This window comes from Chamaea fasciata, unplaced genomic scaffold, assembly GCF_029207755.1.
Source record: "Chamaea fasciata isolate MVZ Bird 193981 ecotype frontalis unplaced genomic scaffold, bChaFas1.0.hap1 SCAF_23, whole genome shotgun sequence".
In the NCBI taxonomy this organism is placed as follows: Eukaryota; Metazoa; Chordata; class Aves; order Passeriformes; family Sylviidae; genus Chamaea; species Chamaea fasciata.
Genome location: NW_027094108.1, coordinates 3775719 through 3792216, shown reverse-complemented (window position 1 = coordinate 3792216; position 16498 = coordinate 3775719). Strand labels below are relative to the sequence as shown.

The 16498-nt window shown below is 45.3% G+C and overlaps 1 protein-coding gene across 8 annotated transcripts in view; it reads right to left on the bottom strand.

The window, feature by feature from the left end:
* The window catches only part of CAMTA1 (calmodulin binding transcription activator 1), a 235888-nt gene that overhangs the window by 140687 nt on the left and 78703 nt on the right, over nucleotides 1–16498 (bottom strand). For all 8 annotated transcript variants that reach the window (XM_066203207.1, XM_066203208.1, XM_066203214.1 and 5 more), the window contains one exon: nucleotides 13477–13612. In XM_066203207.1, the coding sequence (XP_066059304.1) occupies nucleotides 13477–13612 (136 nt within the window). The remainder of the gene's footprint in view (nucleotides 1–13476; nucleotides 13613–16498) is intronic.

The following is a 16498-nucleotide window of genomic DNA, read 5'->3' as shown; positions in this document are numbered from 1 at the left end:
TGTGTGTGAGTAAGTATAGCAGTGTAAATATATGTATGGCTACAAACAGATACGTATATATGCATATTAACAAAGGAATGGCTCAAGTTACCCACATGGAAAAATACCAGTGACCTGAGGATGTTTGCTTCATATGTTTGCTTCAGACACATCAACCTGTAACTAAAGAAACAGCCAGAAATTTATCAAACCGTGGCGTGAAGCCATCCTCTTACCCATTCACTCCAGACGTTACAAATCCTCCTCATTTATTTATATTTGCTTTTTTCCTCAAGTTTCATTCTCCCACCCCATCATCTCCAACACCCCCTGGCTGAAGTTCCTCCCTGCCCACATCACCGTGAGCCATCAGCTCAGCACCGCCTTGTCCATACTTGGCAGTGAAATTACATGAATGACCATTACCATGGTAGGCCAGCAAGTGCATTAAACCCCTGGAATTCATATAAACAACAGAAGACCGTAAATGACAGACATAGGTGCGGGGTCCATCGATCATCCCCTTCTCCCTCACAGCAAGAAATGTGGGATCACGTTAAAAATAGAACAGGCACCTGCAACTAGACGGGTATTTATACGGAATATTGTGACAACTGTCATTTCACATTAGTCAGCAAGATCCCACAGGATTTAGAGAAGTATTAACTGTGCTGCATTTTTTTTTACTGGCAAAATATAATAAAATACACTTTCCTAATGGCTTCCTGGTGGGGATTGCTCCTCTCCCTGAAGTCTTTCATGAAATAAGGATGCTTCTCCAAGAGCCTGGATAGAAAGCACTTTACCTTAGGCACCAGAGTATGGACAGAGGGGGAATTTGTGTGATTCTTCCCTTGGGACTCATCCCTGCTTTTTCACAATGTTTTGATGATGCCAAACTCAAAAACATGACCATAAATGACCCAAAGTCAAGGCAGACCAAATGCGTGATGGTTACCTGATTAATACTTTGAATTATGACCCCCAAATTGTGAACATCAGAGAGGGAGACTGTGCACTCCTAAGAGCCCATTTCTTGAACAAGCTCCTAAAAGATCTGGAGGAGGAAAATTCCAGATTCCAGAGTCAGAGGTACAGAGGCACTTCTGTTTATTTACAATAACAAAAATGCTTTGCCCATACAGATGAGGCATTTCAAGGTCTTGCTTGTTACCCTGAGCCTTATGCAATAAAAATAGGACTTTTGTGAAGGTCCTAGATGCTCCTTTTATTTGGTGAAAGACATTTACATCACTGGAAGCAAAATGTATCCTCCACAGCAATGTAGTTCCTGTCAAAAAACACACTGTGCCCTACATTTTACCATCATCGCAGTTAATCATTTATACACCGTGCAGAGGCACGTGGGGCTCGCTGAGAAGCACCAAGGCCCACTGTGTGTCCCAGAGAACATGCAGCAAGTACAGGCAAGGTGAACAAGGACAGAGGAAGAAATACCTTGGATACAACCTCTGATGGACAGGGCTGGAAAGAGATGATGGACAAGGAGACAGAATTGGAAAGGACAAAGGGAACTAGAGGAACAAGGGTGAAATCAGGACAAGAACATGTCAACAAGGCAAAACTCAAAAAACTTTATGGGGAAGAAGAGGGTCTTGAAACAGATGCAGAAAGGGCCAAGACACCACTAACAGGTTCCAAAGAAAAGGTGACAGAATTGGGGTGGCAGACAGAGTGCTGAGTGCATCAGTGGTTCAAGGGGAGACACTGGAAGGAGAAAATCATTTTCAGAGCACAGGAAGGCTTTCAGCAGCAGCAGCTGAAGGAAATGGGGGAACATCTGTAGTCTTCTGGAAAGAGCCACAAAAATGTTGTTTTAAAACAACTCACTCAAGAGAAGAGGCAGAACTGCCCTGATTTCCCTGAAATACAAGGTAATACAAGGTAAAATGCAATGTGGCACAGTGGAAAGTGGAGAACTGATCTGCCTGTCATTCGATGCCACCAGAAGTATTTTATAAACACACATTAAAATTCAGGTCCTGCTTCTGAGTGCCTCTTGCTGAGGGAAATGGAGAGGGCATGGCCTTGACTCATGTCCTGGCTGGCACCGAGGTCCCCAGCTGTGCCGACTCAGACCTGTGCTCCCGATGAGGGCCATCTGTCAGTGGCCTCTGACACCCCAGTTTTCTCCTGCCTTGTCCCCGTGTCCAGGGCATCTGAGCTTGTTTGTACCAACCACGATCATGTTGAAGCACAGCCTGTCACACAACTCCTTGTCATCTGGGCTGGGAATTGGCTCAGCCATTCAAACACGCTTCCATCCCATCGGTGGTTAGTCCAACCCCAGTTGTCACCTGCCCAGCAGAGAGGGACAGGCCACCTGTTCTAGACTCTACAGGGCTTGGAGGAACCTGTCGTGGCACTCTCAGCCAGGTGTAAGACATCCAGCTGTGGGCTCCTAAAGAAAGGGGACAGAATCAGCATGGCCATACACAAAATGTTTTGCCAGTACAAGTGATCAGCCCCTTGGAGCATCATTCCCAAGCCTGCAGCAAGCTCTCCACCTTTGCCCATCTTTAGATCATGACCAACGTCTTTTTGGAAGATAAAGACAACTGAATTCAGGCATCAGTAGGTGGGATTATCTGTGTAGGCCAGATAATCCTGATGCTTTAAGTTTTAGCTTTCACATTATCCAGATTCTGTACTGCATTATGTAACTGTTGTATATAACTCTGAACTTCATATAAAATGTTAGCAAGTTCTCCTCACAGTTTAGTTAGACAAAACAATCCTTTTCCAGCCTGAGAACCAAGGACACCAAACAACAGTGAATTGAGGAGAGCAATCTGGGAGGATGGGGTTTCATAACCAGAAGCTGTAATTGGACAATTAACCCCAATATGTAAATGGACCAAAACTTATAAAAGTGTGAAAATGTTTAACCCGTGGTCCATCTTGGGTGTAGCCTCAGCCAGGCTCTTGTACTGCCCAAGGTGTATTCTTTGAAGGCCTTTTTAATAAATATCTACTTTATTCCTTTACCACTGTCTAGACTCTGTTCTAGGTAGCCTCTCAAGGCATCAATCCCAGCTGTTTCTCTTGACCTTGCAATCTGTATTTTAATTCATGTGTCCTCCTGGTTACGGAATATCAAGGATATCAAGGAACATTACAGCAAACAGTCTTGTGCTCAGGGGTTTTCTTCCCACCACAGACTTTCAAAAACTGTTACACATTTTTCTTTGATTTTGATAATCTAATGTTATAATCACAACCTATCCCCAGTCCACTTCAGATTTTGTTAGTTTAATCAAGAGTTGAGCAATTTCAAAGATGTTTTTACAATTCAAATACTGGGTGGTTGGATGCTGAGGCAATCCTTAGATATCTGGAAAGTTCTCCAATGCCAACCTCACATTTTTAGTCTTCCTGATATTGCAGGCAATCTAGTTGATCTTACAGATGATTCTGATTAAATGAGCTTTTTTCTCTCTCCAGTTCTCACAAAAATACCTAAGATATTTACACATGTGATACAATGAACTTCATTTTCTTCTTCTGCTTAGAGCAACACTTGGTGCACAGGTGCTGACATTTCTTAGTCATTAAAGAAACTAAACCTAAAATTCTTTGGAACTATTTTATTCAATATTCTACTGGGGTTTTCCTCTAACAGCAGTCACTGCACAGCTCCCATAGGTTATATATAAGAAGAGTTATTTTTGTGGATAAAAGACAACAAGAAGTCAATAATCTTTGGCAGACAGCCTTCACTGTTCTGCTAGCACAAGCACATCCAACTGCTGATGAGCCTTAATGTTTCCGTGATATTGTTTTCTGTTATAAAATGGAAGATCTAATCTATGCTGAAGGTCAGTCCCCACCAAAGACTGCAATCAGTGATAGCCTTCATAAACTCACTGAAATTTGTAATATTGTGCAACATTCCCTGCCCTGTCACAGCAGTGGCTCCATCGATGTGCCCTCTGCCTGGGATGCTGCAGAGCTGGAAGTGCCCCCACTTCTGCACTGCTCCTTGAGCACGAGGAAAAGCTGATCCATAGATCAAACCAGAGCACAAGGAAACTGCTGGCACAGGCAGTATAACCCCACACACACTTCATGAAGAAGGATAAAGCCCTGCCAACATTCCCCAGTGGCCCTCACCTCTGCTAGGACACACACTTGAACTTAGAGCAACAGCAGGAGAAAAATCCATCCTTTCAGCAATCAACCCTAAATGCACAACATCTTTTAGAAAAAATCGTAACTAAAGCCTAGACTTCTCGCCATACCTTTGAGTCAGACAATTATGAGGGACTTTTAAAGAGTAATTTAGGTAAATAAAAAGTCAAAATATACAATACGCAAGAAGCAGCATCAGTGTGTCACTGCTCCATGGCATGGTGCTGCTGATCCTGGCCAGCGCTCATGATGGCACCAGTGCCATCTTCTGCCAGCACATCATTGTGGCTCTGTGATGGCTGTAAAGGGTTTTCAATATAAGCCTGAGCCTGGCTCATGTTGGAGCACGTTTGACACCAAGATGTATAAAGTACGTTGGGTAACTGCTGCTGGAATTCAACACGTGCTGTATCTCATCTAGGAGATGCAATTTACTGGCTATATTCCAGTAAAACAACTTTATGCCCTTCTGTAATGATAAATAACTGTTAATAGCATAATGGAATTAATATTTACTTTGAAGCTGTGCTGTCTATTCAAATAAAGTTGCTATATATAGAATCATCCCCATGCCGCTGGGCTTCTAAATGCTGAGAATTGTCAAGACAACAGGCAAATATTAAATTCCAGTTCCCTCCAGCCATTAATAAACCTCTAGATTTTGGGCTTGTGACTGAAACCCCTCTGTGTATTTTATACAGCTGTGATAGTTCAAGAAGTGTTAATTCAAATGTGGGACAGACAAGGCAGGAAGGGCTTTTGGGGTCTGGGAACTCCCTCTGCCTGCCCTAAGAATGGAGATGGTGTAGGATGGTGGGTCTGGACCACCAGGCTTGGACCTAGGGGCAAGTGTTCACAGGAAAGGTCATTATTTAAAACACAAAAATTGATCATGTTTTTGTCATTATAAATGTACTTTTTATAATTCCGACAAGGAGAGAGACACCGAAGTCCAACCATGTCTCTTCTTCATGGGCATGAAGGGAAGTACACAGAAGGCAAGAAAGGAGATGGCATTTCACCTTTTTAAGCTCAAAAACATACTTCCTTTTAGTAGAAAAATGCTCAAATGAATTCTCCCGGCTATGGTAGGACACACACAATGGAAACCTGCCTGCAAGGACAACAGCGAGCCTGACCAACAGAAGGACAAGGAAGGGCCAAGCCATTGCTCCCATCATGGAAGCTCAGAAGTGCAACAGGAGGATTAGGCAGTGCAGCAGTCACAGGCATTGCAAATCCTCCTCACAGTGCTCCAGCATGCTGGTGTCACCTCATCCTGCTTCTATTCAAAATTTCTTCATGGCAACCAGCACAAAAAAACTGCAGGCAAAGTGTAACCATCAACAGAAACGCCCACACAGTATCAGAGTGTCTGGGGTCAGACAGAAGGCAGAATCTTCACAAACATATTTATAGTGCTTTAAGACGCTGCAGTCCTCTGGAGCTCAGGGCCTTTTAATGGAAAAACACCGTGTATTTGTCATGGCAGGTGACAAGGAGGCACTCCAGCATGGTGCTGTCCAGCGTGGTGTGCAGAGGGAATGCCGCGGTGGGGACTGCAGTGGGACAGCGCTGGCGGAGCAAAGAGGTGCTGGGGCGCCCAGCCCTGCCACCACCAACACATCCCCCTGCACAGGCACCCAGACGTGCCCCAACAGCCCGCAGGCTTTGCACTGGGAGATCAGAATCTTTACTGATTGATTTGGATGCCTGAACTCTTCACCTTAGAAGAGTTCAGAGCTACTGTACCTTATTCTGAGAACTCAGCCGAACATTAAGCCAGGTGCAGCTCTGCCAAGCGCTGCAGTTAGAGATGGACATCGAGCCCTCCCTGGTGCCTGGAGCTGTGTCCAGCTGCTGTCACTGGAGGACGGAGGGACTCCAGCTGCGGGGGGAGCATCAGCACACACTGAGCAGGGGCAGCAGAGGGCTGGGCTCCGGCTGTGCCGCCGGCAGCCCCCCGGGACAGCAGCGGGGTCTCTCCCGCACGGAGCACGCTGCTGATCCCCGGCAGCCACGCGGTGGCAGCAGAAATATGGGAACACCGGAGCGGACAAACGCATTATCCCACCGCTCCGAGGGAAAGGTACTCTGCAAAGACGAGGCAACTGATACATGTAAGCCAACGTCTGCGATGGTTTTAGGACAAGCAGAGAGTAGAAAAACAATGATTCACACTTTCTGCATTCCTGATATTGCCAACAGGGTCACTCGGGCTTCCCTGCTGTAGCGCCGACACAGTACAGCCGTCTCCCCCGGCATCTTCACTCTGACCTACAGCAGACACAGCAAGGTTCAGAGCACAGCTCCTGCTTCACACTAATTCCTGGGTCAGATCCCGGCTGGGAACCAAGAAAACCCCTTGCCGCTGGTGCTGCCAAGCACGTCCCTGCTGCCTTTCATCATGTCTCCCTTTCACTTCACCCCAGGGTACTAGTGGGCAATTAATGGTTTTTATGTCCACTAAGTGTCCAAACACCATCTAATTAATCCTTATCCACTGCCTATAAAAAAGGGAAGTAAATAACATCCCACTCAAATATGTCAGATGTGTCCACACTCTAAAATCCCCTCTTGCCAGGTTCTGTGTCTGTTTTGCTTGCTGGGGACGCCAGCAGATTGTGTTTAGGAACTCCAGCACCTTCAAACCTCCAAACAAGACCCTGTTCTCCCTGCTCCCCCTCCCCACGCACACCTTGGCGAGCAATATCCCACTTTCCAATAGGAACCCAGGAAATTAAAATGTTTAATGCACCCCTGACGCACACACAATTAGCAGCAATACAGCAAACGAGGTTTGCCTTCCTGCCCAACACACAGTGAAATAAATAAATAAAGAGGAGCTCACTAAAGCCAGGCAGGGAAGAGAGAGCCACCGAGGCTCCTTGCTTCCCACGGAAGTCCTTATCTCCGTCACAGCCCACAATGCAATTACAAGATTACAAGGCACATGCTGCTCCAGCATCTGGATCCTCCGTGCACACACAGGGATCCCTACAGAACCAGGAAACCTCTTAATCTTGTGAGGAACGGCACGGATTCTCCTCGCAGCACGGCTCCCACTGACCCACTCCAGGCTCCACGTCCAGGGACAGACATCGTCTGGAGTTCATATTTGTCCACACAGGCACAGAAAGAAACTGTCTGGTCAAAAAGGTAAATGCTGACCACCGACTCTGGTCCAAAAAGCACTGATGCTTATTTTGTTTTGTTGTAAACTGTCTCATCTACATTGTAAACCCAGGGCTAAAGTCTGTACCAGTACCCCTCCATTCCCATCCCAGTCCCCAGCACGTTAAACCCAGAACACAGAGCCAGCAATGCAATCTCCATATATTTTATTCACAATATATTTCATTTCTGGCCACCGATCTTTAGATCTCCTATTGGATTTTGTTTTCGTAAATGGATTTTCCCACAGAGCTGGCAGAAAATAGATTTAATTTCAAATTTCTCCAAACTGAAATAGTCAATATAAATGTCAATGTGTGTTTGTGCCATGCAGCCGGTGAGGCGACACAGGCCTCACATTTCAGAGGGGTGCGAGGGCCTGCCAGCATGTGTTGTGTCTGTGTACTTGTTCTAATGCTTTCTTTTATAAGGATGAGTAAAAGTGTATATATATTTATTAAAATTTTTGTTTCACTGTTTTGTTTTGGGGGTGCAAAAAGCAATATGATGTCTAGCACTGCTTTGCAGGCAAGTCAAGAGGCAAGATTCCCCATCAGCAGAGGATTCTGCAAACTGACATCCCCACACCACAGAGCCATCACAGAACGGTCTGGATTGGAAGAGACCTCAAGGACACCCTGCCATGGGCAGGGACACTTCCACTACTGTAGGTCCCTCGTTCCCTCTCTTCCCCCAGCACCGGGTGTAGTTGCAGCACAAATTACTCAACAATTCCAATCTAGCCTGATGTTAATATCATTAGTCCACAGAGGTCCTTTTGGAATCATTTACATTGAAACTGTCTTTTTACATCCTAAATGAAAAATGCTCAGGCTTCAGTGAACGGGATTTGAATTACAGCCCTACCACATGTGGCTCAGCTTTATTCACGCTATTTATTAAACAGGGGAAAAAACGGTGATGCAGTCAATTACAGAGCAATTACCTGAGCACTGTTGCAAACCTGTTGCCTTGCACCGCAGGGACAGTGGTTGCCCTTGACTTGGGCAGAACTTGCCAACGGGACACCTGCCAGGCAGAGCATCCCCCAAGGCCCTGATCTCAGCTGAACCTTCATTCTGAGATACCCAGATAATACAAAAACTTTTACTGATGAAGTTAAATAAGCCATAACAATTAAAGGATTAGGAATGTTATGGGTCTTGTGAAGAATAAAATCTTCTGGACATGTACAGGGCATTAGGAAAAGAAGTCAAAACTCAAGAGAATGTGACTTTATGTTACTGCAGGAGAATACATCAGGACCCTGATATACAAGAGGATTATTGATATGTGTGTTCCCTTCTGAAGAGACTCCCAGGAGATCCATTCTGGATTTAACAATAATCCATACTCCCCTTCAGAAATGGCAAAACAACGCTCCCATTTCCCAGGACTGCCTCCAACACAGGAATCGTTAAGATGCCATCACAACCCTGCATTCCAGGTGCCGTAAACACCGGCTGCAACTGGAATAAATTCCAACCACAGCTCATGAGCACTCAACACCTCCACATTTCTGCACCAGCATCTGCCTGCGGTGCCCACTGTGGAGACGTGCACACTGCAAAGGTGAGTGTGCCACAGCAAAAGTGGGGAGATGCTGTTGGACTCCATGGTCTCTAATAAGCTACCGGGGTTAACCAAGAGGCCGGTTATAAAGGGGATCAGTCACATCTCAGGAGAGGTGTGAGGACAATGCTATTTGTAGCAATGATGAAAAACAGAAAAGTGCTCCTCCTTATGAGCAGTTTCTCCCTTGTTCAGGGCTGCTTGTTTGTGTTAATGTATGCACACGTGTGTGTCATATTTCCAGAAAGCCTCTCACATTAAACTCTCCTTTCTTCTCCAAAGCATTCCGCAGTATTTCTCTGGAATGCATTAAGCAGACTGACTGAACAATGTGATCCTAATTAGTTTGCAAACTACACAGCTCACCTCTGAGGGTGAGCAAAGCCCATGTAAATTAAAGTGAATTGGAGCGAATTGGCTGAGGCTGCCCAAGGAATCACTCTCCAGATTAGGGCTGCTCCAGCGTGCCACCTCCAAGGCTGCTCCCACCCTCCCATGACAACCGAGTAGATTTCACCCATGATAGCAGCAAATGGAGAGATGTAAAACCACTTTGCAGTTCAGTGTTCCATGGTGGACTATTTTGCACAATGCAGAGGACCCCATTTGGTCATCTTCCAAGAGCAAAAGTCTGATCCTTCACAGGTGTCCCCAGCCCCAGGCTGCAAAAGCCGCTGATGCTGTCCCCACTCTGGTGACCCAGGGCGGGCACAGGGGCGCTGCCAAAACCCAAATGCCACAGAAACCTGTGCAAAGTTTTGCTGGTGATATCCCAGGGTTTATGAAGTAATTGAATAATCTAAAATTTTCATTCCTGTCCTCATGGACTAATCTGCAATAGTGTTAAGGGACTGTTATGATATTAATTAAATACAAGTCCTGCATACAAAATTGATACTTCGCATCTCCATCTCCACAAGGGAGTTTCTCTCTTAATAAGACTGAAATCAAGTTTTACTTTTTTGTTGGGTTTTTTTTGGTTTGGTTTGATTTTTTTTTAGGAATTCATAAAGATTATCATATTGCACCAAGGTAACAAACACCCAATCTACAAGGGACCAAGGTATTTCAAATACAGAAGCTCTGGTGCTTGGAGTGGGACTAGGAGCACAGCTCTGCCCCAGCCTTGGGACAGCCCTTCTCCATAACCACTTCTCAGGCACCGGGGTTTGGAGAGACTAAAATATCCTCAACACAGGATAAAGAGCAGCAGGATCAACACAGATGATTCCAAAACGCAGATGACAAGAGGGAAATTCACTATAAAAACATGACCTCGTTTTAATTTTAGCAGCAGTTTACTACAAATTCATGTGAAGGCGCAGTTACACTCTCCTGGAAAAGTTCATGCACAAGAAAAGGTAGAAAGGCATCCACTGAGCCAGGCAGCTGCAACACAGAGCAGCACCATCCAGAATCATGCAAAGCTATTCCAACACTCCCCTTACTATTATTTATTAGTTAAAATTTTTAATTATGTGAATTGATTAGGAACACATCACCAGGGATCCTAATTAATTAGAATTTTAAAAAGGATCACAGACCGGAGATTCCACAAAGAATTGCACAAAGAGGTGCATTAAGGGAAAGGCCGAATTAACTTCTCCTTTCTGGTTTATCCAGCCTTTTCTAACAGGACTGTGATCAGATTAACCAAGTAACACCCAAACTCCTCCTGCACAGTAATGCCAACCAAGGCAACAGCTTGAGGATTTCAGACTGTTTTCATTTAACATCCACTTGGTTAAGTAGTTTATTCCTCCTAATCCATATCTATTTAAATGACTCTATTCCTAGTCAAATTAGTTTATTCCTTATTTATGTCCTAAATTTGCTTTAGCTGCCATTCCCATGCTCGCCAAATCCTTCTGTATGGTTCTGATAGACATCAACATCCCTCAAGATCTGATGTAGACTTTTTGTTTCAAAATGTATTTTCCTATTTACCCAAAACTTGGAAAGACAAAGGAGTCACCACATTGACAACACTTGGGAAGGAAGTAATGATTAAATCTTCTAATACAAATCCCTTTTCAGAACTGGCTGGTCAGTAGTTTCACAGGCCAGCATGTTCTTCCTCCCTGCCTCCAAGCTGCCATTTCCAGAGCAATGTTTGGATGCTATTGATGCTCTTGGCTGTCGGCTCTGCAAGTACTTTTCCATCAGTGTGACAATGATCCCTATTTATCTTCTGGCTGCAAGAGTCGCTGAGATGATCTGGCAGTGCCACAAGGCAGACAGTTATTTCATGCCCTGTTAAACCCTAATGCGGCTAACTACGGTATCACTCCAAATTTGAAAAAAGCCTTTTTTTTTGTTATTTTAAATCTGCTGCCTACATGTCCAAGTTGAGAACACTGCTTCCTTTTAGAATGGTATCAGAAACCTAAACCCAAAATGCTGTCTGTGAGGTACCATGGTGTACTGATTGAGTAATTAATTAATAAGGTTAAAAGGACATCATTCTGCCCAAGAAACACCTGGAAGTCAAGAAAACAGACTTCTTCTGCATTGTTCAGAACAGAGAGTGGCAGTGACCACCCAGGTGCTGCCCGTGGATGAGAGAGTGCAAGTACCTTCTTGAAGATAGAAAATCAGGTACTAAAGGGCTCTCTAGCTGGAGAAGGATGTAGAATGAATGGCTAAACCCTGGTACATCCAAATCGCAAAGCAAATAGTTTAACACTCATTTTCCTGAGTGGTGATTGTGATCAGCCAAAAGGAGAAATCCTGAAAGCTGCGCTTCCTCCAGCTCCCATGATGTGCCTATCTGTATTTGTCACTTTCCAGGAGACACACTTCAGTAGAACAGAAATTAATGGGTTCCGTGCAGGTCTCTTTGAGCTAAACATGATCACCACCACATCCATGCAGTCAGGCCCTAAAGGGATGGATAGCTCCAGCTTTGGAATAACACCAAGAGAGTCCCATTTCTTTTCTCATATGCTCATGTGGCAGCCAAAGGTCATCAACAGTCTCTTGCTACAGGCAAAGGGACAGCACAGGGTCTGGTGTTCTGCATCGTGAAAGTTTACAGAAGTTAATTAAACCACACTCTGCAAACCCGAAACAAAAACAAGGCACCATTTCTGTGATGATGACTTTTTTTTCCCCGTGCTTGTCATAATAAAACATTGTTATTGGATGTAAAAATTATGGAACAAAGTTATGCCTCTCTGGTGTAATATAATGCAATCCATTTAATACTATTTTAAACCCCAAAACCTCATTAGAACAGACAGAATGTAAGAATGACAAATGGGCTAGGAGGAAGCTGGAGCACGAGATGAATTCTGGGCACTCGTCCCCTTCCCATTGCTGGCGCTGACTTGGGGGATGCCAGGGGAGTGTCAACCACCAGCACCACGTGGGGAGCACAGGCTGCCTGACACCCCAACAGGAGGGAGGTTGCTCATGCCTTCCAAAGTATCTGCCAAGCCAGGCCTGGGGGTGAAGCCTGAAAGCTCAGCTTAGCCCAAAGTCCAGCCTGGCAGCTGCCAGAGGGGCCTGGAGACACAGGTGAAGCTCTGCCTGTCACGGGCACCCCAATTACCCCAACCCTGAGCAGAATCACAGGCTGTCAGCTGTAAAATCAACCCAGCCTACACAAACACACACCCGGCAGCCTCATGCTCCTTGGCCAAAATGACACAGCTGAACACTGCAATTACACATTTTAACAGCCTTGGACCAGTCTGGCCCCAAGTTTGGTATCCAATGTTGGGAATACAGCCCTGCTGCTTAGGAATGAGCTGGGCACAGCTCTGCGGGTGGGCTTCTGCTACCAGAACAAGTAATTGCCATTTAATAAATATAAAACTTGGATAAATGCACTTGTTATCCACACCAGTGCAAACCTTTAACATCAGAAGTGACCAGAGTGATCAAAACAGCTCCCTCCTCATGCAGGTGGAGGTTAAGAAACAAAAGTGGTGTCAAACAATGACATATTTTATAACATATGAGCTTATTCCAGAAATAATGCTTCAGGTGAAATCACTTGCACGAATGTGTCTGAGAGGCTGAATACCATCAGCAGAACAAAGGTTCTCTCAAAACACACATAGATTCTGGGCAAATCTGACAGAAATTCTACCCCTGCACAGTGCAAGACCAACACTCCATCAGCACACAGAAATTACAGCAACTGCTACCAAAACCTAGCCGAGATTTGTGAGAATCAAATCAGACCCATTCTAGCTACCATGGTTACAGAATGCTGTGCAGCCCACTCTGAGGTGTCAGGTTGCCCTTGGGCAGTGCCTTTTACAAAAACCACTGAGTCTACCAGAAGATGCTCAGTGTGGAGACACTCAACAGTCACACAGCTCAGCCAGCAGCCACACAGGTGGATGCTGAAGCTGTTCTCACAGTTTGCTGAAAGAAGCGATAAAGAACAAGTGTATTTGCTGGGAGTGGGGTGAGTTGTGGTTTAACCCCAGCCAGCAATTGAGACTCAGGCCAGGGGGAGTAGATGGAATTCAGAAAATAGGAGTATTTTTCTGGAAGTGTGGACAGCCTTTGTTGGGTTGAGATGTCTTGAGGAGCCATCACCTCGTGGCCCAGCACAGCCCACAGCCACCCCCACAATGCTCCTACCTCCACTCCTTGCACCTTCAGTTTCATGTGATCCTCTCTGGTGGTCTTCCCGTCTTTCCTCTTTTTCCAGCAATATCCATCTTTCCTGTATTTCACTTTCTTTCTGTTGTACAGGATCATAGAACCATTCTGTGGTCTAAAAGCAAGAAACAGGTTTGGGTTACATAAAGCAACAAAACCAGACTGAAAGTGTCTATGGAACAATGTCCCACAGACCAGCAAAAGGCTCCACAGAATAGCAACAGTCACGATTTGGTGTCAAATAAATTCTCCCCTTTTGCTGCTGTTACCTTGCTGAAGTGATGTCTGCAATCTGCAAACTCTTCCGTGAGGATCTTGTACCTAATGCAGGAAGTGCCAGTGATAGGTTAAAGAAAAAGGAAAAAAAGGGAAGTCTGATAAAAAAGCCAACATTTTCACTGGATGTATTTTGACTGCTACATGCTGAAAATTAGAAGGAAAGAAAATTTAGGGGAAAAAAGGATTGTTGTTATTTAAGAACAATTAACAATTAATTTCTCTCTCTTACTAACACATCAGCAGAATGAGATTACAACCACCTCTAAGGCTGCACCGGGACATGGATGTTGGCTTAAAATGACAATAAACAAGCAAAAAGAAGGGAAGGATAAAAGCACAAGCTTACACATTGTTTTCACTATTTTGCTTAGATCAGTGCTAGACGGGGAGTAACCTGCTCCCTTCTGAGTACCTTCTAAACTTCAAAGACACAGGAAAACTTTTTCCACTTAAAAACTACAATGGCAATTTGAAATGTCCTTAAAGGCATGGTGGTGCCCAGCAGACAGAAGCCAGTGTAGTTTGGTTATAGAGAGATTTTGCTGTTTGCTAAGTGGAGTCACAACCAAGGCAAGTCTGTTGTAATACTAAGAAATAACAAACACCCTCCAAGCTGGGAGGCAGTGAGCATTTTTTCCACATACACACAAATATTTATTGCTTGTGGCCAGAAACCCAAGCCCCATCTTCCCAAACTATCCCCTTATCCCCCAGGTCCCAGCAGCCTGAACCCAAGGGCTCGGGGAGGCTGCTCCTCCTATGCACCACCATGAAAATAAACACTCGGGTGTCAGCACAGCCAGGGTATGTTTGACAGCACTGTAGACAGTGCATTAATTCAGTGGAGGTATTATGTATCTGATTTCAGTGTTTATTCTATAAACCCCCAGTCACTGCACGTGTCAGCTCAAACCCTTCTCACAACACCAGACATCCCCCAGGCACCGTCGGGCTGTGTCCCGTGGCTGACGAGTCAACCGCGTGGCCGGGGCAGGCAATGAAAAAGAAACGAGAGCTGATCTCCTGCCTGCTGCCTCTGCACTCACGCACACAGAACACTTCACAAAACACACGCTCAAAGGACCTGGAGGCTTCTGCTGCCAGGGGAATCCTGCTTCCCTCGCCCCCAGCGCCACACGGGCACAGGCAGGGCACAGCCCAGCTCTGCAGCCTCGCTGCAGCTCTGCAGGGCTGGAACCGGGTCTGTTGGTTGATTTCTGCAATGAAAAAGGAACACAGTGAGAGGGCACCGGCAAAGCAGTTAACGAGATTTATAGAAAATAGAGCCCAACGAAACAAAATCTCTTAAGGATCTCTGGAGCGGTTTTCGATTTTGATAAGAGTGTATCGAGCTGCTTTAAGGCTCACAGAAAGCAGCTGGTTTTTAAAGATAACTTCATGAGATGAGATGCAATTTTAACCTGATCTACACTGCTGCTGTATTTCACCTGCTGTAAGGAAGAAGAGAGGAAAGCTCTGCCCTGCTCAGCCCTCAGCTTTCAGACATAGCCCAGAGCAGCCAACTGATGGTGTGGGAAGACGCAGCAGGCGAGGCCACCGGGGATTCCCAGGGCATGTGACAGATGCGACTCCAGCCCAGATCTCTGGGGGTTTTGCCACTCAGCCCGAATTTGGGGATTCCCTTTTTCCCTTTGCAGATGAGAGGGACAAAGTCACAAGCCTGAGCACAGGCTGCAGTTCTTGACTGGCTCTGGATTTCCTCTCCTGTAGGAACCTGTGGCAATTAAAAGCTGCCTAATCTCTATTTTGGTTTCTTGCCTGTGGCCTGAGGGGAGGAGAGGGAAGGACAGGAAGAGTAATTGCAAAGCAGAAAGCCTTTTGTCTCAAGTATTGATGAGACCTGGGATGCTTTCCTCCCTCTCACCCTGCTATCCACCGCCAAGGCTCCCACAAATTACCACAACAGCCTAAGAGCTATTTTTGCCCAAATTGTTCCTGCTGCAGCCAGGAAGAAGATCCTAAATTCTATTTTCCTACTTATTTTTAACGTGAACAATCATGCCCTGCAGCTGATGGGTCTGGGAACCTGTTCATTGCTTGGGGCAACCCAGGGCTCCTGACAGTGCTCAGGAGTGATCCAGGCCACTGGATAAACCAGAGTTTCCTTCAGTAAGACAAGGAGAGGGAGGAACAGAGGAAATGGGATTTCCAGGGAAGATTTTCCAGAGATGTAATTTTGGATTTGACACCCAACTCAGCTGTGCATACCAACCTCTGGCTCTAAGTCCTGCTCTGAGTGGGTTTTGTTTCTTTTGGATAAAGTACCTCACCTGGGTCATAGGAATCTAAACCTACTCATCTTCTTGTTAACAGCAAGCAGATGCAAAGCAGAAAGCAAGTTAAGATTAGGATATTTTGGTCAACTGATGCTTCATATCTGCCTCTCCATTAGTGCTCCAATTTAGGTCCCTCTGGCCTGAAGGACGGAGATTTCCCCCTAATCACATTACTGCAATATTAAAAACGCTGTTCAGTTTAACCAGTTCCCTCTAAATTGTCACATCGAGATGTGGTAAATGTCAGACATATCAGTTAATGAAAACTACGTTTTACTGCCTCAGGAGCTGGGGGTGCCAAAAGGGAATTGCAAATACTGCAAATCCAAAAGTCTCTTTTTCAAGATAACAGAGCAAGATCAGCCAGAACCATTCCTTGAGAAGGTTCATGGCTCTAGGAGTTATTTTTTATTATATCATCTGCA